The 20,431-nt window shown below is 35.2% G+C and overlaps 1 protein-coding gene and 1 non-coding gene across 3 annotated transcripts; one reads left to right on the forward strand and one right to left on the reverse strand.

Annotated features, from left to right (window-relative positions):
- The first annotated feature begins 1,051 nt into the window (after positions 1-1,051).
- LOC148780765 (small nucleolar RNA snoR118) lies at positions 1,052-1,133 on the forward strand. The gene has a single exon (XR_016039873.1). It is a non-coding gene; the product is annotated as a small nucleolar RNA snoR118 (small nucleolar RNA).
- Positions 1,134-1,527: 394 nt separating this feature from the next.
- On the reverse strand, positions 1,528-20,431 carry TPI (triosephosphate isomerase). 2 transcript variants are annotated; one of them, XR_966724.3, is made up of 10 exons: positions 20,309-20,431; positions 18,743-18,818; positions 16,347-16,470; positions 13,677-13,761; positions 12,681-12,813; positions 11,453-11,547; positions 7,362-7,440; positions 3,725-3,807; positions 2,567-2,692; positions 1,528-2,170 (listed from the first exon to the last, which is right to left on the reverse strand). XR_966724.3 is itself a non-coding variant. In XM_006846138.4 (9 exons), exons 1-9 carry the CDS (start codon positions 20,345-20,347, stop codon positions 2,642-2,644), a joined length of 765 nt encoding a protein of 254 aa, XP_006846201.1. In that variant the 5' UTR covers positions 20,348-20,431; the 3' UTR covers positions 2,408-2,641. The 2 variants fall into 2 exon arrangements, 1 of the variants encoding a protein (XP_006846201.1); XM_006846138.4 differs by lacking the exon at positions 1,528-2,170 and having other exon boundaries at positions 2,408-2,692.

Consider the following 20,431-nt stretch of genomic DNA (forward strand, 5'->3'; position numbering starts at 1 on the left):
TATTACAAAAAAATTGATAAAATACAATGATCAAAATATCCTTAAAAATTTTTAGGGCATTTTGATCATTTTATTTTATTGAGAATTTTTTTCATATATGCTTTACAGGTGCGAGTTTAAGAGATTGGACGCCCAAAAATTTGGTGTCAAAATTTTTGTACAAAAAAAATTAAAAATAAAAGTGTAGAGGCATGACATTGTGATTGGAGTCGTCTCAATCGTCCGTTCATATTGGAAAGTTGGATAGGGAGAAGTACATAGTTGGATAGGGAGAAATATATAAGTTTTATACAGTAAGGAAAGTATAGAAAACTTGCCCATATATTATAGAGGATTAAGGTTGAAAATTTACCGAGTCCGTATCCAAAACCTGAAATTCAAATCCTACATGGATCCAAATATATATCCAAAATCAGATCAAGGTACAAGTGGATCCAATTCAAATTTGGGTCCAAATTTGAGCGGGAAAGCTGTCATTTGTAGAAAGATTGGGGCTCCATGCCAAAATCTCCATCTATATATCGTAGCGGAATCCCTAGCTCCAAAAGACACCTGAGATCGCGCCCGTGTTCTCAAGTAAACAACACACTCTCTCTCTCTCTCTCTCTCTCATTGCAGGAGTGGGTATGGCCTCCTTGAGTTTACCGTTTTAATTGGTTGGAGACTGAGGACCTCCCTTGTTATAGTCCTTTTATGAAAGATTTTTTGAATTATTTTTGTTTTTTAATGGATTGGGGAATACGTGCTGATCCAGTGCTGTGGTCATGATCTTTGAGACCTGATTTCTCTTTGATGAGAACTTACCTTGTGACTGAGTACCTCTGTTTTCTCTTTGCTATTTTCCGTGCCTTTTCTTGAGGTATCGTGTTTCTTAAATGTCATTTTTATTCAACAAGACGTAAACTGGGAGTAGCACGATTTGATTTTTCTAAAAAACAAAAAAATCCTCAGTCTATTCTAACTTATTAATATTTCTTAATATTCATATATTTTCTTTGGTTTAAGATTTTGTTCCCTTATTTTTTTGCCAGAGGAATTTGGAATTTTGTTAATGAATGACAAGATGCACTAGGCTCTCAGCATTTTTCACAAATTGATGGAAACGCATTTGCCTAGAAAGCATTGTTTGACTAATCCATGCTTTTTTTTATTGTTTATTGGTTTGACTTTGGTTTTTTTTATTTAAGAATGATAAATTCTATGGATGTTTATTTATTGGCGATGAAATTGTATGGATGTTTATTTTCAACGACCACCAAGAGCCGCTCAAAAAAGCGACACTACAGTCAAAATTAACTCAAATAAGAGGGGTCTAAATTAACACCAAAATTGGAGTTGATCCAAATCCCGATCCAAAATCAAATCCAAATCTTAAATATAGTTTTGGATTCAAATTTGGATCTGATTCTTTTGGAACTGACCAAAGCCAAATTTGATTTTTACTATTTGGTTCCGAATCTAAATAAGAGGGTATAAGACCTGATCCAAAAAATTTTCAACCCCATATGAAATCGTATACTATAAGACTTTTTACTTTCAATACAAAGACATCACTATCACTTTTAACAATTGAATATGTAATCCAATAGATTCAAATGTCATAAATCATAATAAAAAAAATTTACTTTAAACTTTGTACCCAAACAATGACATCTTCAACCACTCAATTTCAAATCTAACGGCATGGATCTCATTGTATACATTTCCATATTATATAACCTTCCTATTTGCATAAAATGTTAAATGGCATCGAGGTTAAGTGGTTGCGGCAAGTTTCGGGTTCGATCCTCGATGAAGATACCTTACCAGATTTCGCACTTCACATTACCACTCGTGTTTGTACTTCCTCGGTCACATTACCACTCGTGTGGCTTCCTCAAAAAATAAAATATACTAATTTTCAATTAACATTGATTTTTTTCCTCTGCTACGTAAACCGTCAATGAAAAAATAAAGAAAAAGATATCCCCTGACAAGTTAATGAGAAATTACAATAGCAACCCTCTCCTCCACACGTTTGTGAACTTGCAGGTAAATAACCTAATGAGAATGCTAGTGTGAGATTCTCCATCAGCTATGACAAATGCGTGCGTGTGTGTGAGAAAGCGAGAGAGCCCAGGGAACGGGTGGGCAGGGCAACCTTGTCCAAAACGAGTGGAGAAATCACTACCTAAAACCAGTCAAAAACAGGTATTTCATCGCTCAATTGAAGCAGAAATCAAAAACCCAAACCTATCCTTTGTTACTTCTATTTTCGGGGTTATTGTCTATAAAAAATGTTAAGATGTCACCATTTTGCGATCTATACAGACCGAAAAATGGAACTTAGATGGTATTCCCTCCAACAACTGTAACTTCCCAATTAACCAAGATCTAAAATCACTGCTGAAATAGGAAGAAATACCAATCACACCAAAAGTCTAAGATTGATCACTATTACCACTCAATTAAATTAATATAACAGTCCAAGTCATTTCCGGGTAAGTGATTTATATAAGAAACAGAAAGATCCATCAATTTCTGTTTAGCGCATGAAAACAGCAGTGAGATCAGAATTTATTCATACCTCGAAACTACAAACTCAAACATTAGACTCTGCAACTGTGCTCCTGCAGAAGATTTTATGCACATCAAAGCCAACTCAAGCAGATTTCTTCACTGTGGCAGATTTGATAATGTCCACGAATTCCGGCTGTACCAAATTCAGGAAACAAAATTATCCTTTGTGAGAGAGAGAAAGAGATCATGAAGGGAGAAATCAGTGAGAGAAGGGCCTTTCGGAGCAATGTCTGAATTTGTGAGAGAGAGAGACCAGCCTTTCAAGTTTCGAAAGATAAATGCCTACTTGTCTTGTTTAGGTGGAATGGAGATACTCATAAAAGGGATAAATATAAAATGATGAGCATGTGCTATTCGATAGAAATTAGTAAACCAGCATAAATTTTCAAGAAATTTACAAAATAATATACATTGTAGACTGCAATATTACAAAGGATCAGCAAAACCACCTTGCCAGCAAGGATTACGCATCATTCATTAAATATGTCAGTGTTTTTCCCAATAATTTGTCTAAAAGTAATGTTATTCATGTAATATTTTCAATGGATTGTCTACAAAGAGACCATTTATCTTTTATTACAAGGTCATAATTATTCCCACTCATTAGATGTCAAATTGGATGGCTTGGGATAAGTCAGTCCCAGATTTTTTTTTGGAATTTTGTGTCTAATCAATGACACACTCTTACAACAACCCATTTTGAAATCTAAACGACAAAAATGATTGTGACCTTCTTGTACAAAAGGTAAATAATAGTTTCTTTATAAACAATCCCTATTTTCAATCAATCTCACCTAGCCAACAAAAAATATTTCAAGTGTTTCCATACAAAATTCATAACATGCCTGGCCAGGGACACATATACAATTCTTCCAGAAAAAATTGGGGTGACCCCCCAGAACACAACCAGAATTCAAAAACGAAGAGAGCCTACAGTATTCAGTAGAATATGGGGAATCCCCAGTTAGTCTGTGAGGACATATATCCATTATCCATTTGATGTGGCTATTGTATTCTAGGAAAATTAAACATTTTGGACTTTTGCTAAATAAAAAATCTATTTCCATATTTACAAAGGAGTGATCTCTTGATTTTAAGAAAAAAAAGTTACTAACACTTCAGTAAGAGAAAATGGGGTCCTGTAAATCAGTGAGCCTCAACAAACCTTTAAGGAAGCTCCACCAACTAAAAATCCATCAATATCAAGCTGTTTCGCCAGTTCCTTGCAGTTTGCACCATTCACAGAGCCTGCAAGAATCATCTCGGTTACAACATTCTGAAGACTTTAAGAGTATTATGGCAGTGCCAATCAAGCCAAACACAGAGCCTGCAAGAATCATCTCGGTTACAACATTCTGAAGACTTTGGGTATTATGGCAGTGCCAATTAAGCCATAGCACTAGCAGAACAAGCCAGGATACTCGAGCATCAATTTTTATGTCAAAACCCTTAAATTAAGACTGTCCCAGATGTTTGGTGTTGCCATGGTAGTTTTGGCTCATAATGCCCCATGGAAAGACTTCAAAGTACATAACAATTAATTTCTTGGCTTTTTCAGTACTTATTAGCAGAACCAATTCTCGCATTTTCTAAATAATTTAGTTTATAAATACAGCTTTTATGATTGCTAACAAATAGTTTATCATATTTCTTTATTTTTGAATTTTAATAAGGAAAATTGTTTCATGCGGGCTGGACCGCATTCCTATAATATGTTGTCCGGAGGTATAAAGTATCCATCTTAAAGATGGATGCAAATAGGTGGTCCACCTAAAAACAAGTGTAACTAATGGGCCAAATGTTTTCTTAATAGAATTAGTATTTCTAGTTTTCAATTTATTTATTTTTTTCATATTCAAGATCTCCATGTTAAAGATTCTATATTCTCTAAAAACTATGATCAAATTATATTTAAAAAATATATTTATTGCCAAGCCCACATTTATACAATATGCGGTTGGCCGCATAGAAACCATGTCCTTATAATAACTCACTGGTTTATACAAAATGAATAAATCAATCATGAATTAACATACCTTGACTAGGCAGTAGATGTCGAGACATGCATTTTATAATTGATACCAATGTTTTAAAAATCGCCAGGTTGGATCGGAATTGCCCGATCCAACCGGGAATCGTTGGAGACAGGAACAACGCGGCCCTTTGACAAAAGCCAATTCTCTTACCAAAACTGAGCAGTTCTATTAGAGAACTGTTCCCTTTTTTATTTTAAATTATCTTTATTTTTTATTTTATCTTGGCCGATTCCCTCAGCTGGATCGCCGATACGGATCAGCAATTCGCTGATCCGGACTGGTTTCTTGAATGGCTACTACATTCAACTGTTCCAGGTTTTCAAACATTGATTGATAGATTTTGCAACATGCTTAATGCATTACAGACTTATCCTTTTTTGTAGGAAATGAAATAAAAAATAATACCCAGTTAATAAATAAAACATAAGGTTCAGATTTCAAAATTCAATAGGAAATGGGAGCTAAATAATAAACTTAAGTCTTAGATTTCAAACCATTACATTGATATTTTTAAAATTCAATTGGTAGAAAAACTCTATTCTAACCAGTGGCTGCTTTTCATAAATTTTTTCTCAGTTTTTTTACTTCAGTTTTACTTGTGCACTAAAGACTCTGAGTTTAGGCTTCGACTAGCCTTTGTTTTATTAAAGTACACATTGTAATCTTTATCAGTTTAGTTTAGTGGTGGTTTCTCCATTAAAATCTGGTTCATGGTAGATGCCTTTCAATAAAACTAGCAAAATGCACGTGCTTTGCATATGTGTTCTAGAAGCAAAATGCACTATAGAAATCATAAGGTCTGGAGCATTGATTTTCCTAAATAAAAGCATGGGTTGAGAGAAAATAAAGATCATCTTACCTTATAGTAGACCTCTCTTGTTGATTTATCATGAATCTAGATTCACCAGTTGCCTCCTTTTCAAATTTTACCATCAGCTTCTCTTTTTAGTAGGCTCCTCTCTACTGGTTTTAGTCCATTTAATTCTCTTGCATCTCTTTTTCTCTCTTCTCACACCCCATAAACTTTTTAGTGGTAAAAATCTCATTTCTATCCCTCCCAAATTCTTACACTCTCTCTCTCTCTCTCTCTCTCTCTCTCTCCATATGCATGCAAATATGTCAACTCTTCCTCTCTCTCCCACATCTCTCTCTCTCTCCTCAACTCTCTCTCTCCATGTTTCTCCATTCTCTCTCTCACTCTCTTAATTTTCTCTTCCTCTATTCCTCGCACATTTCTCCACTCTCTCTCCCCACCCCCCATACATGCAAATACATTAACTCTTCCTCTCTCTCCCTCTCCCACGTTTCTCCACTCTCTCTCTCTCTCTCTCTCTCTCTCTCTCCATTTTTTTAAATATAAACATACTTTCTAAGTATATTTATACCTATTTTGCATTATAATTATAGGTTAGAAATATCAAAATAAGTATAATCCAAAATAGGTCTAAAATTCGTACCTATTTTGAATTATAATTATAGATATACTTATCAATTTAAACGCATTTATATTTATCGATAGATTTTTAAAACTATACTTGTAGAGCAAATTACTCTTAATATGATTTATATTTTAAGAGAAATTTTACCTTTTGTATATATATTTGTAGCTTTTTAAACAAATATTAGGAGATACTATAAATGCAAAAACTTACTAAACTGGATATGCTCTATTCAATCTGCACTACAAATTATTTTTTTATTAGATACTCCTTTTTAAGTAGTGATGCATTTTATTAAAGAAATAAAGGACTCAAGTGTCATTGTTTTAAAGAAAACAGTCATTTTGTAAAATTATGAAGTAATTGTTGTTACTTTTGCCACACGCATAATAAATGCTATAGTTCTTTTTTTGTCTTGGAAATTTGTATAACATGCTCTCACAGATCTAATATTTAGAAATCCACATTTAATCACAAAAAAAAACTTTTAGTACTAAAAATTATTATTTTCATTTGAAATAGAATATACTTGAGGGAACACAACTCACTTGATAGTTGTATGTGTACTTGTTATATGCTTCTGGCACGTCACAAGTAATAACTGCTATAGTTTTTTTTTCTTTGGAAATTTGCGCTATAGTTTTTTTTTCTTTGAAAATTTGCATAACATGCTCCTTTAAGAACATACTATACAATTACTCTATCAGAAATCAATGAGTATTTTTGATATCTAATATTTACAAATCTGCTTTTAATCACAGATTAAACTTTGAGCACAAAAACATAAAATTTTTATTTTCTAAAAATTCTCTATATTTTTTCAATTCAAATAGCATATACCCAAGAGAACACAATTCATTTGATAGTTGTATGTACACTTATTATATGGTTCGTATGATACTTTACCATACTTATTATTTATCCGAACGAATATCCAAAACCAATTTCTTGCATGCCACGTGTTGTCCAAACCAAGGGGCATTTTATATAGAGAAGATTTTGTAGTTGTAAGCATCAAACAGATACACGTGTCTAAAACACAGACACATATCCAACACAATTCAATATGCATGCATGTATGTATAGTTTATGATGTATTTTATTTTTATTTTGCATGTTTATATATCAAAGTAATTTTTGTGTGCATGCGTTATTCAACATTAATTTTCAGTTTTTACCAAAAAAGAAAGAAAAACACTAATAAGATTGTATGCATCAAAAAAGCTTAGGGCAAGCCAAAATAGTACTTGCAAATGACAACAAAAGTATATAATAAGGAAGTATAAAATGTTCTCTTGAAACTCTTATGGCATCATGCGGTATGTACCTCCATAAATTATCCTTGTTGATGCAGCAACAGCTGGACTAACATTGGCTTCAAGCCATTTCCTCAGTTCAAAATGCACCTGTATTAAGGAATAATTCTTCTAAGAATGCTTATCATGACGAATAGACTGCTGAATGAATATATCCTTCAGCAATCAGAGAGCTTATGAACTTATCATAACTGTTAGTACACGGTACTTCTGATTTTGTGAAAACTCCTGAATAGCATTTGGGATCCAGAATGTTCAGATGATCGTGAAGAATAAATGAAGAAGATAGTCATCCATACACAAGCTACCAATATTAAGAAACCAAGGACATGAATTAAACCATACCTCTTAGCATGTTGGCTTAACAGAGCACTAAAGCCTCTGTGTGTGTGTGTGTGTGTGTGTGTGTGATGTGTGCATGTTCACATGTAAACATGAACATCTATGTAGAGAGAGAGAGAGAGAGGGTTAGATGGACCTCTCTGTGTGTGTTCGCATGTAAACATAAACATGTATTTGTGAAGCGAGAGAGAAAGACAGAGAGAGAGAGAGACAGAGAGAGAGGGGGGATGGAGGGTTAAATGGACCTCCATCCCGAGTCAACAAACATGAGAAGATATGACCATTTTAATAGGTCAAGTACATAGGGCAGACGTTTTGTCTCAGGTTGTTCACAGGGTTGGGCTCGTGCAAGTAATTTTTAGGGTAATTAGCCCTGGGCCAGATCAGGCTATATATGGTGGTTGATTTATCCTGGTTGCTTGCACAGTAAAACCAGCTGACGCACCGATGTTTTCATTGACTTGCCATGCAATTCGCCAATTTTTTGATGGGCAACTAGTGAAGTTGCCAAGCCAGGTGGACTCAAGGAGAGTTGCAAATGGAAGTATGGGCTTCCAACTTTTAGAACCCTAATCCATAGGCACAACAGGTAGTCTTCTCAAACTCAAAATTCAGTCTTCCAACGTTTGAATCATTAGTTACGGACCACAGTTGCCGGGATCGCTACTTTGGTTGGTGATCCATTCTGGAAGCTCAATCCTACGATACCAGAAAGGGATCTAGTTTTTTAGAATCTTGGACCTCAATCACTTCAAGGGATCAAGCTCCATTCATCATGCGCTTGAGAACCATACTTCTATGGGATCTAGTTCCTGCATGTTAGGGTTCCCAGTCCTAAGAGTCGTGGGATCAAGATTCTAATACCTCGCAACACAAGGAACATACATATACTGCAGCCAGATTCCACCAATATGTGATTTTAATAGTACGGGATCCACCGTATCCTATAGTTCGTACCTACGCTCCATCAACAAGGGATCAAACTTCCGTCAAATCAGCTTCAAGTACCAGAAGCCAACTTATTAGCCAAATTATTATTATGAATATATATATATATATATATATATATATAGGAAAAAGCTATTGTCAACCTATGGACTGATGGAATAGTATAAGCCCAATAGCCCAGATTCAATCTGAGCCGATCCAATGATCACGATTGCATCTCATATTTCAATTCTAATTTTTTTTTCTACAAATTCAAATCACTTGAAATTTGGAGCGTCTATTCTTTAAAAACATTAGAATCTAATAAAAATATCAAAAAAAATAATTCACAAAAATAAATTGACCAAAATACCTCTGAAAAGTTTCAGGGGTATTTTGGTCAAATTATTTTTTGCAAATTATTTTTTAAAGACTTTTATGAGATGCGACTTAATGAAAAAAGTGGGTGCCCCAAGTTTCATGTTATTTGGATTTATATAAAAAACACTAATATTATATTATGAAATGCAGTCGTGACCATTAGATCGGCCCAAATTCAATCTGGGCCGTTGGGCTTACACTATTCCAATAGCTGGTGGGCTAACCTTAGCTCTATATATAATAGCTGGTGGGCTAACCTTAGCTCTATATGTAATAGTTGGTGAGCTAACCTTAGCTCTATATATATATATATATATATATATATATATATATATATATATATATATATATATAGCAAAAGTCTTAAAAACGCCATGGTGTGAAAGTGTACAATGTTTTCGCCTTGCAACGTTGCGGTTTAGCCTGAAAAGTCGCAATGGCTCTAAGAGAGCCGTTGCGGTTTCGCGTGGAAAAATCAACCGCATCGGACCTATTTTCCACGCCGTCCAAAAAAATCAGACATTGCCAAGCCTATGAGCAAAAACGTTGTTCTTTTTTGCCCATAGGTGTTGGGTACATATATATATATATATATATATATATATATATATATATATATATATATATATATATGGGTTATTGTTAGGGTGCTCACACTATAGAACAATTTAGAATTGTATTCAACAAATTTTAGATACCTATATACCCTTGTTTTGTACATGGAGCATTTTTTTAATAAGAGTACTTTTGGTCATTAGGCGGGGTGTGACATCACCCAAAAAATACCCTTACTAAAAAAACGCTCCATGTACAAAACAAGGGTATATAAGTATCTAAAATTTGTTGAATACAATTCTAAATTGTTCTACAGTGTGAGCACCCTAACAATACCCTATATATATATATATATATATATATATATATATATAGAGAGAGAGAGAGAGAGAGAGAGAGAGAAATACGTAAAAAAACCTATAGGCGAAATGTTACAGTGTTTTGCCTCTGCCAAGGACTTGCTATGTCCATGGCAGTTTATTGAACAGACCCGCAATGGACGGCGTCGTTCCGCGTGAATTTTTTGACTGCCATGGACCTAGCATATCCACTCTGCCAAGGACTTGCTATGTCCATGGCAATTTATTGAACAGACCCGCAATGGACGGCGTCGTTCCGCGTGAATTTTTTGACTGCCACGGACCTAGCATGTCTGTGGTGGGTACACCACAAATATGCTAGGTCCATGGCTGTCGAAAATGCATGCTGCCTGATTTTTTTGATCGGTGATGAGCCTATGGGCAAAAACATTGTTCATTTTCGCCCATAGGAGTTACGTATATGCTATATATATATATATATATATATATATATATATATATAATGAAAAAAATGGCCATGAATTTTAGTACTTTACAAAAATCAAAAGACAAACTATAACGTCATAATTTACTAATGAACTGATTTTTTTAATATAACAAATTAACAATTTAATAGACTATAGGATGATCAAAATTTCTAATTTCTTTAAAAAAAGTTTAAGCTTTGATAATATTAAGGACCCAGTTTCTATGCGGGCCTCTAAATAAATCCATTTTTGAGAAGGATTTTAAGACTTAATTTTCAAGGACATGTAATCTCTAACATAGATCATGAATATGAAAAAATACATAAATTATAAAAACTGAAAATAATAATTTTAGTAAGAAAACATTTGGACCATTAGTTTCCATCGTTTTTAGATGGAACACCTACTTGCATCCCTCTTTAGGATGGATAAAGATGGATGATTTACACTTTCTGGACCGCATATGTAGAAATGCGATCCAGCCCACATGAAACAATTTTCCTAATATTAATTCAAAAATGTTAGGGACTCCGCTGCCTGGGAGCCCTAGTTAAATGTACTCAAAGGCCTCATCTTTCAACTATGTGGAGCTTACTCCTATAAAATTTATCATTCACTCCAGCCTACATTTGGATCGTTTTCCAACTATGCTCCAGTGGCAGGGAACCTTATTTAATTGCACTGGGGAACTTCGATTCTTGACCAAGGGATCTCAGTCCCAGAAATTTTATTACTCAATCCTACCTATTTCAAGAACGCAATACCTAATACACAGGGATCGAGTTTCGTTGACTTAATAGTGTACGAACATTGATCCCTATCATAAGGAGCTTCTAGGCATCCTCAATCCATTGATCCTGCTCTGATCCCAGAACAGTACCCGATCTTGTTCCCAACAATAATGTTACGGACAGCATGGAATGGATCCACCTAAATAGACATTCCATCAATTGGAAGGCACATCTATTATAAAATTCAATCAAAAGAAAAAGAAGCACACCTTAAAGTTTCTCTATATCATGTCTATTGTTCAAATAATAAATGAAGAGTCAAAGGAATTTAAACATTAACCAATCAAAAGAACAATCAATGAATATGAAAACAACTTACTTCTTGAGCCTGAGCCGGGGTTGCAACTTTGCCAGTTCCGATCGCCCAAACAGGCTCATATGCCAATACTATGTTATCCCAGCTACTTACTTTATCTGAGATGAGAACAGGACATCAATGCTCTGATATATGTACAGATTTAGGGCCATGCCATTAGAGGAAATGTTAAGTACATTAGCATAACATGCATTCACATCACGCAAATTTTAGTAAATTCTGTTCATCAAATATATAGATTAAAGTCCTTCCATTTAAAGTAGGAATATCAACAGTGCATTAAATTTGTCCCAACTTTTAAATCTAATGGAAAGGTGTCCTTAACTGAGATGGCAAGGGGATTAATGGGATAATTGAAAGGAATTTTTTAAATAACATGGAGGATGGAGGCGGTACTGAAGGCCATATTGAACGACAGTCTGCATAGTTCTTTTAAGAAACATTTTATAGGGGCAGAGAACAAAAAGCTACAGGCTCAGTAGCATTCCAGTAGGAGAGGAAGAAAGATGAGTGCCATGCGGCCACAATGGAATAAGTAAATGAAGCCAACAAACCAAAAGAACCAAAAACTTTAACCAGGCTACTATCCTTATGAACAGACCGGTGTTTTATGTTGTTACAAAGTTTAGTGAGTGGAAAAAGACAGAAATTGCTGGGACAGGAGGCATCAGGCTCGTAGAAAGAATTACAAAATAACCATGGTAGAGAAAATTGAACCAATCATCTTTGTCTTTCAGCAACACAGTTATGGGTGAAAAAGAAAGTCTATTTTATGTGGAAATGTTCGGTCAATCATAAAAAACCCTCTGATTTCTTTTCATCAGGAAAGAAATCAAAGCCCCTATAAAACCAGTTTCCTAGGATACAGACAACTTTTGTATCAGGAGAGTGAAGGTACTGGAAGGGCTATAATTTGAAGTCATTTGTCCTAGAAAGAGGAAGGCGTGCTGCAAACCTTAAGGGTGATCCTCATTTCTGTTAGGGAAAATTTTGAACTTAAGGAGCAATAACACCATTTTGATCACCGAAGCAAGGCCTTGTCATGATTTTCATTTTTTGTTTCTTTTCTAATTCATGAAGCAAAGTTGTCTCGGCCATGGGAAGCACCCAACTACACAAAACTGCCCACTCAAATAATAGATATACATTGCCATAAAGAGCAGATAAATAATCGTCAAGTAAGAAAGCGTATGTAGAACATGCAACAGGCTCAAACTAAAATCAGCATCACCTGCAATTGCTTTAGTTTGTGCAGCAACTACATCCATTGTAGACCCTGATTCTCGCTGCTCAAGTGTCTCTCCAACACAAGCAATGACCTTCAAGCCTCGAGAAAGAGCATACGCCACTTTGTCTCCAACAAACTGCCAAAGCATATAATAGAATTCAAAGTTTGTCACAGTAGAAGAATATGTCCATGAAAAGATACTTTCGTGACGTAGAATAAAAAAAGTCCTATACTATCCCAGTCACGAGTGCATGTCATGTGGAGGTGAAACTGAATCATAAACCAATGTTCCAAGGTGCAGTAGAAATGTACAACAGAACACCCAACCATACCCACTTTGTGAGAGCGAGAAAGCAAGGCTCTCAGTTCTTAGTTTTCCAAGACTAGTTCAGAGACCAAAAACCATGACTATGGAATGCTTGGAAAAAAGAAGCATTGATTAGACACTGCAATTGATTAAAAGCTCAGTTAATCAGCGCCTGCTTGTGTTGATGTGGTTCAGCCACTCGAGATAGGGAAAAATCTTTAGGTACTTCTAGAACTTATAAAGATTCATCAAATGCGGGCAGTCTCAAGCCAAATCTGAGTAATAAAATAGGTTTTGTAATGGCTCAGTAATTCAATCCAGTTTGACAGAAGACTAAGAAGATGTCAGGAAAGCACACAATGATTGGGAACTATATCTTAGAAAATATCAGACTTCCATATTACCTAAAGATATTATTTCTATAGGCCAATAGATGTTCCCATGACTAGAAACACAAGTCAGTGGTAACACATCATCGCATTCACATGTCAAAAGAAATATCAGGACCTCTTATCTACTAGCTATAACTTGAAAGAATATCACAGGCAATTCGATAGATCTATCATGCAACTCGTAGATCAATAAGTAGTGCAAAAGATGATAAAAACAATAAGCAGATAACTGGTGCTGAAAGCCATGCTTAACAAAATATGGAATACTTGTAAACCAGAGAGATCCCACAAGCCAAATACCTCATTTGTTTCATTAAGCAGCGACCTTCTTTCAGAGTGACCAATAATGACCCATGGAATCCCCAAATTGACAAGCATCTCAGCACTGCACCAACCAAAGCCATTTTCATCGGATCGAAAATCCATAAAGGAAGACTATGTTGCCCATTCAACATTCAGTAGTTTCCATCGCTTTTGAAATTAGCAGATTATACAGTTCAAGTCAAAACGACTTATTTTCTAACAAGAAAAGGAGAAGTCTTTATCTCTCTTTGGTGAGCAAGGTGCTTTTGATTCAAATGATTATAAACAGGTATAATAACTGAGTCCATGCAATAGTATTCATATGAAGTAGTATTCATATGAAATTAATATAAAAATCCTTTCTTATATCATAAAATATGTAAATATGAGCCTCAAAATGGAGGGAAACCCAAACTAGTGGGCAAAAGAAAGGCCAAACCATAAAACAATGTGAAAGAATCGGTATGCTTACAATTAACTAAGAACTTCACCAAGTTCCAAGCATACAAACTTGCAATCTACACAATCATCATCATCATCATAACCTAATCCCAATCATTTGGGTCAGCTACACAAATCCTACTCCACCATTTCGCTCTATTAAAGGTCATATCCTTAGTCGGACCATAAGTTGCCATATCTTTTCTCAGTACTTCTATCCATATCCTTTGGAGCCTTCCCCTTTTAGAGCCTTCAACTTGAACAAAATCACCCCTCGTAACTGGTGCTGTTCTAGGCCGAAGCTCCACATGATCAGACCACTTAAGTCTACTTTCCCTCATTTCATCTTCTATTGGAGCTACCCCTAGGTTCCCTTGAATGCATTGATTCTAAATTCTATCCTTCCTTGTCCTGCCACTCATCTATCTCAACATCTTAATCTCAGCTATACTCATTCTACCAATCTACCAATAAAAATAAAAAAGATCCCAAATTATGTGCAAAGAGAATATCTATATGCCAAGAATACAATCATGAGACAAATATATACATTCCGCTGGTATAAACATACTTCAGTTTCCAAAGATGGCATGTATGAATGCTTATGGAAAATGCTAGTAAACACTGGCTATTTTTGGTGAGAAGTAGCACAAAGTAAGTAAGACTCCCTTAATATAGCAAGTGTTAAATGTGTCGATTCGTCATAGCTTTATCCTCATCATTAGTTTCCTAAGCATATGCAGCCTTGTCAACAGACTTTGGAAAACTTGAAGTGTTTTATTTAACCTTTGTTGGTTGGAGCATCACTGAGACTATGGTCCTTGATAGAGTAGAATGACAGACCAGTATTCATATAGTTGACCCCAAATAGTCGGGAAAAGGCTCTTCTGATGAAGATGATAATGATGGTTGGAGTCCCATACTTACCCCAGATCTTGAAAGATTGGCAATCCATATACTCAGTGTGACCTCAGTTTGCAAAAAGAATCAAGCACCATTAAGTGTGTAAAAGTACAAATGGTAATTATTTGGCAACCTATATTCAGGAACACCACTATAAACTATTCCTTACAGTTGTGGTCCTAATTTCTGTATTGCATGATAGTATTGTGCCACAAACTAGTAGTAGTAGGATAAACAAAAGAAGCCACACTTGTTGAAATTTGTAAAGTATAAGCAACAGGCATTTTCTTGAAATATTTCTCATCTCTTTTCTTTTTCCAATAATCAACTAGAACATGATCTCTTTCTCGAATATTACACATGGAATTTCATGGTGCAAATAAGGCTCAGCTATTTCCCAAGCACATTATCCAGCACCTTCATTGTAAATTCACATATCAAACAACTAATTCCCTAGAAGCAAAAACTTCACAAAGTAGCACAAACCAAAATAGTGTTCTTGATTTAGTATCAAAATTCAGAACTATCCATAGCAGTTTCATAAACAAAGACCGGTTGGGTGAACCGGCCTTCCGAAAATCAATTTCGGAACAGGGAATCGTTGATCAGGATCGAGAGATCGGACCGATTCTCTAGTGTGAGAATTGGTCCATGAAAATAAAAAAAAATTGAAAAAAAAAAGGAAAAAAAAACATATAATGGTTGGAAGCTAGGCGATTCAATAGGTTCCAATGGCTCAGTTCCCTAACAGATTCACCTGGTTCCCTAATGAAACCGGGCGAATCCATCTGAGTCAGACTAATTCCCGATTTCAAGTAATTGGGTCGAATCGATAGGGACCAATTCCTGATCTGGATCATCGAATTTTGAATCATTGGTCCATAAACAGCAGGACAAACCATATATTGTTTGTGATCCAGGTATAACCTTTCCAAAATAAAATTACTAACAGCATAAATAATTTTCGTGAAATTACTAATTGCAAATAATTACCAAAAGACTAAATAATTATGGCTCAAGACAATGTTGATGAAATAAAGGAATCAGGGAGCGCCCTAAGTTATGTCAGTTTCCTATCATTTTGGTTATGTCAGTTTCCTATCATTTTGGTTGTATGAAACTCTAAAAGTTATATCAGTTTCCTATCATATTGGTTGCACATCACTAGGTTTGATAAGGTGTTCCTATTATAATGCACTCATATTGGTTAAACATTTCAAATAAGGGCCAATTGAGAAGATTGTGATTTTTTTTTTTCAAAAGATGAAAGTTTTAAACTAACCATATTTTAGATAAAAATTCAAAAAACAAGTTCCCACATACCTGATCTCACCAGTGAAAGCACCTCCCTTCCTCACCCAACAATTTTGTGCTGCAACCAAGAAATCCGGACGTAGCAAACTCTTTACTAAAGGAAGAAACACAAAGGGAGGGCTTACAACAACCTCTGCAAGCAAAATCATGGAAAAACGTCAACAACGCTGCGAAAGGACATGTCTATCAAATACACCATATGACAAATAACGCTCAGCTGATATTCCAACAGATTCCAGACTGCTCTGCCTAACAGGAAAATACATCCTGAGAGGACTTATGAGGGTAGAATAGAAATTACAGCAAATAAGGTATCATACAAATAACTAAAAATAAGATCAGGCATTGATGATGTCCCCATTACCCAAGCACAGAAAAAATTACATGATTAAACAAATCTATCATCAGACAAATCCAATAATTACACACTAGACAATCATCAATCTGTCAAGTATGGATAAGACCTTAAATGAACCTTCTCTACCCTCCGCATTTTCATTTGTCAAAGAAAATATGTGATTTTTGTTTTGTTATATACATGTGATTTTTCTTACATCATAGACTCCTCAAAAGGTACTAGGACCATCAGGTTCCCTTTCCCTATTATGCTCCCTTTTGCTGTCCTCACAAGCTTGACACATGTAGTATTTTCCCCATAGGCTACAGATAAATGAATTTTCAATGATTTACATTAGCTGCTAGTAGAGGAATTGATGTGGTTCCCAAGCTTGCCCAGGTCCTAAGATCCAAACCCCAGAAGGAATTAAGGAAACCCGTTGGAAATAAGAGCAAGGACACCTTCGGAATTCTAGAAATGTTGCAAATGAAATGGAATTTTTCAGGGTTATATTTGGAGTTCCAATAATTGTTATAGCATATGCTTAAACAGGCCTTAATATACATCGATTTGGGGTAGCTCGACCAGAGGAACCAGAACCATCGGGCTCCATAGATGGAATGGGGTGGATTTTAGCACAATTCCATTCTAGTTAGCAGGAAGTCACAGCATTTTTGTTTCTAGACTTCCTTGCTTTCTATTTTCTATTAGGGGTACATTTAAAAGATTTAATAGTTTCTATTTCCATTAGGATAGATGTGGGACTTCTATAGAAACCGGATTACATTTAGAACTTTGGTTATCGCTGTAAATATGGTTAAGGAGACTTGTTTTTTCTTCAGTACAGAGATTTGAGATTTGTATCGTATTTCTGTTTGAACAGATTTAGTGGCCATTGTGCACTGGCAAAAAGGGTTTACAGTAAATTTTGCTTTATCAGATCATATGATCTTCTTTTGTTTTCTTCTGTTATACTTGATTTGAAGTTCTTCTAAATCAAAAATATTTCAAGTGACTCCTTTTAGGACATGATACAAACATGGGAACTCCCGCATACATCATCAGCCATATTTCGAGCTTTACTTTTTACATGCTTAGACAGAGAATGAGCTAGGAACCTCAAGGATCTCCTTGAAAATAATTGCAATCCTCAATGTTACAATAATTCCCTGCAAGTACATCTGATACCATTAATTAATCAAGTCCAACAACAAACAGTGAACCTAAGAAAGATGGTGCAAAAACTCTGAATTCAACAAGAAGAATCCCAGCCACTTCAAATGCCTTCTTCACTCTCACAAACTCATCATAAATTTGCCACCCAACCCAAGTAGGATCTGAGTCGCTAAACAGATACACCAAAGTAAAACCTACATACCCTTTGAAAGGCAGCATGTGACTGCGTCCTTTACCTTACTTTTTTGGAGCTTCGACGCACACTGAACTTCTCCACTCTACCATGAGCAGAAAAACCATGATCATGTAAATGTTTAAAGGGGATTCGGATCAGGACTCAGCTGCATGTCAAGTCAGGTTGACTCCCAAGTCATATGTAGCAAGTCATATTGACTCCCAAGACATATATAGCCATTTACTTGAACCATTTTTGGAGAGGTTGCATTGCCTGGGATTGTTGCGTGTTGGTGTAACATTTCCAGAAACCATTTTTGCGTTGTTCGGGATTTGTTGTGTGTTGGTAACATTTCCAGAATGCACAGAAGCATATTATCAAAAAGTTGAACTGACTTTTGTTACACAACTTTCAAGTCAAAGACTAGACTTAACAAGCACATGTGTAGTTGAACTCTACTAGGTCATACTTGAAATACTAAGAAGATGTTTCTTAGGGCTAGAAGTGTGTCGGAATCAGTGTGAATTCTTTCTCACAGCACAAAATGTTAGTAGTTCTCTTGATAAGGAGAATAAACGTTGCTTTGGGACAAAAATTCTGCTTAATTTAGTTATCTAAGCAAAAACAGTAAATGCATGAAAGGACCCAAAAAGAGATACAGAAATCCCAGGAGAATATTCAAGATGCAAGAAATAAATCCTTATTCCAAGTCCATACCCACAATGTCCTCCGATGGTACTTCAGCTTCATTGAGCATGGACACAATCTTTTTAACCTCTTCAACAGTTCCATTCTGCCATTCAAACAGAAACCACACTCAAACTTATAAGCATGTCCTTTTTTACCAAAAGCAAACATAAAACAATGCCATAAGATTTATATCATATGCTAATAATAGACTATGCCATATCCATGCACTAAGAAAACAACAGATGTTTGTATTGAATAAGAATAATAGGCCACAGAAATAAAACTACATACAACTAACAAAAAGAGATAGTATATCACCAATAAAGGACGAGTGGGCAATGAAAGAACTCATGAGCAATGATCAGGGTTCAAGAAAAAGGCATGATTCTCCTTGAGTTTTATGTTCCCGAAGAAGAACAAAATACAAACCACATCGAGCTTAATTTTCTGGAGCGCAGCAGGAAAACACCATACACGTTATGCAATAAAAATCTCAAAAGATAAAGGAAAATAAAAGCCTTTAAGCAATTGAGATGCAAATTGGAAAGATAATTTTTTTACAGATAGAATTGTAAAAATAAAATTAAAATATACATAATACCCAACCATAAAAATAGCCCAATAGCAACTTGTTTCTCAGGGTTCTGGGCTGCAAGGACTTTATATTAGTTAGAATGGAGAAATCAATGTGAGCCGAAACAAATGCATGTGACCCACACGGATCAGAAAAATTTACAAGTTTTCTTGCCAGAATAAAATGAAAGCTTCAAAAAACGAAGTCGCCTCAAACAACCCAATATATGTTCATTTCTTTCATTAAGGCAAATAACCAAGTGACTTTGTAAGATCTCCTTACTACAAATATAGTGGGTTCTTAAATCTTAACCATCTGAAAACAAAAAGGACAAGTCTTGTTATTGCAGGATGAATCAGCTTCTACTGAATCGATTGCATCAGAAATGGTTCAATTATGACCAAGAATAGGAACATCAACGCATCTTCTATTAAACACTTGAGAAAAACCAAAAGCATAGCGTATCCATTCTAGTGAATTTAATCTAATAAATCGTCAATCACATAGCCGTTTTGAATGGAATAAGATATTTACAGTCAGAAGGTAAGGAGTGTCCAGTTTTCAAACCCATATTACCGATCCATATAATCAATTCTTTCTTTCGATAGCCTTCAACTGTCCAAAACTCAAAATACACATCAAAGATCAAAATTTTGATCCCATTGAAATGCATCACGAGGTGAAAAATTATGCCAAGGTAAAAATTGAATCACACTAGTTGAAATTTGAACACAATCATATCAATTCGGAAAATGTATCACAATAACTATGAAATAGCAAATCATTCACTAAATTAGTCATTCCATAAAATTAGAAGCGGAAGCAATCAACTAATCAGACATCAAGCTACATAAACCTAAAAACTAATAATCTATGACATTTACGTATATGACGAAACTCGTTGATTTGAGTTGACGAAAACTCAAATTAAACAGTGAAATAGGGCATAAAAATGATGCTGAGCAATTTCATCATAAGAATAGCCATTTGATTAAGAAGAAGAGGGAAAGAAGATCTACGCATTTCCAGTTGCCTCCGACGAAGAACTTTCTTCCCATCTCTTCTCTCTCTAAAATCTCTCTCTCTCAATATGAAAAATGGAGGTGATTTTGGGAGCTTAGAAGTAGCAGAACCCTAGCACT

The sequence above is a fragment of the Amborella trichopoda genome, chromosome 8 (genome assembly GCF_054954075.1).
Source record: "Amborella trichopoda isolate Santa Cruz 75 chromosome 8, AtrichopodaSantaCruz75HAP2 v2.0, whole genome shotgun sequence".
Classification (NCBI taxonomy): domain Eukaryota; kingdom Viridiplantae; phylum Streptophyta; class Magnoliopsida; order Amborellales; family Amborellaceae; genus Amborella; species Amborella trichopoda.

What these genes read in the sequence shown, in the direction of transcription:
- TPI (XM_006846138.4), bottom strand. Translation starts at nt 20,347, where the DNA reads ATGGGAAGAAAGTTCTTCGTCGGAGGCAACTGGAAATGC. An exon ending in ACCATCGGAGGACATTGTGG is followed by an intron (nt 16,471 to 18,742) that starts GTATGGACTTGG and finishes TTTTGCTTGCAG; the next exon opens with AGGTTGTTGTAAGCCCTCCC. An exon ending in TGCTTAATGAAACAAATGAG is followed by an intron (nt 12,814 to 13,676) that starts GTATTTGGCTTG and finishes ATGCTTTGGCAG; the next exon opens with TTTGTTGGAGACAAAGTGGC.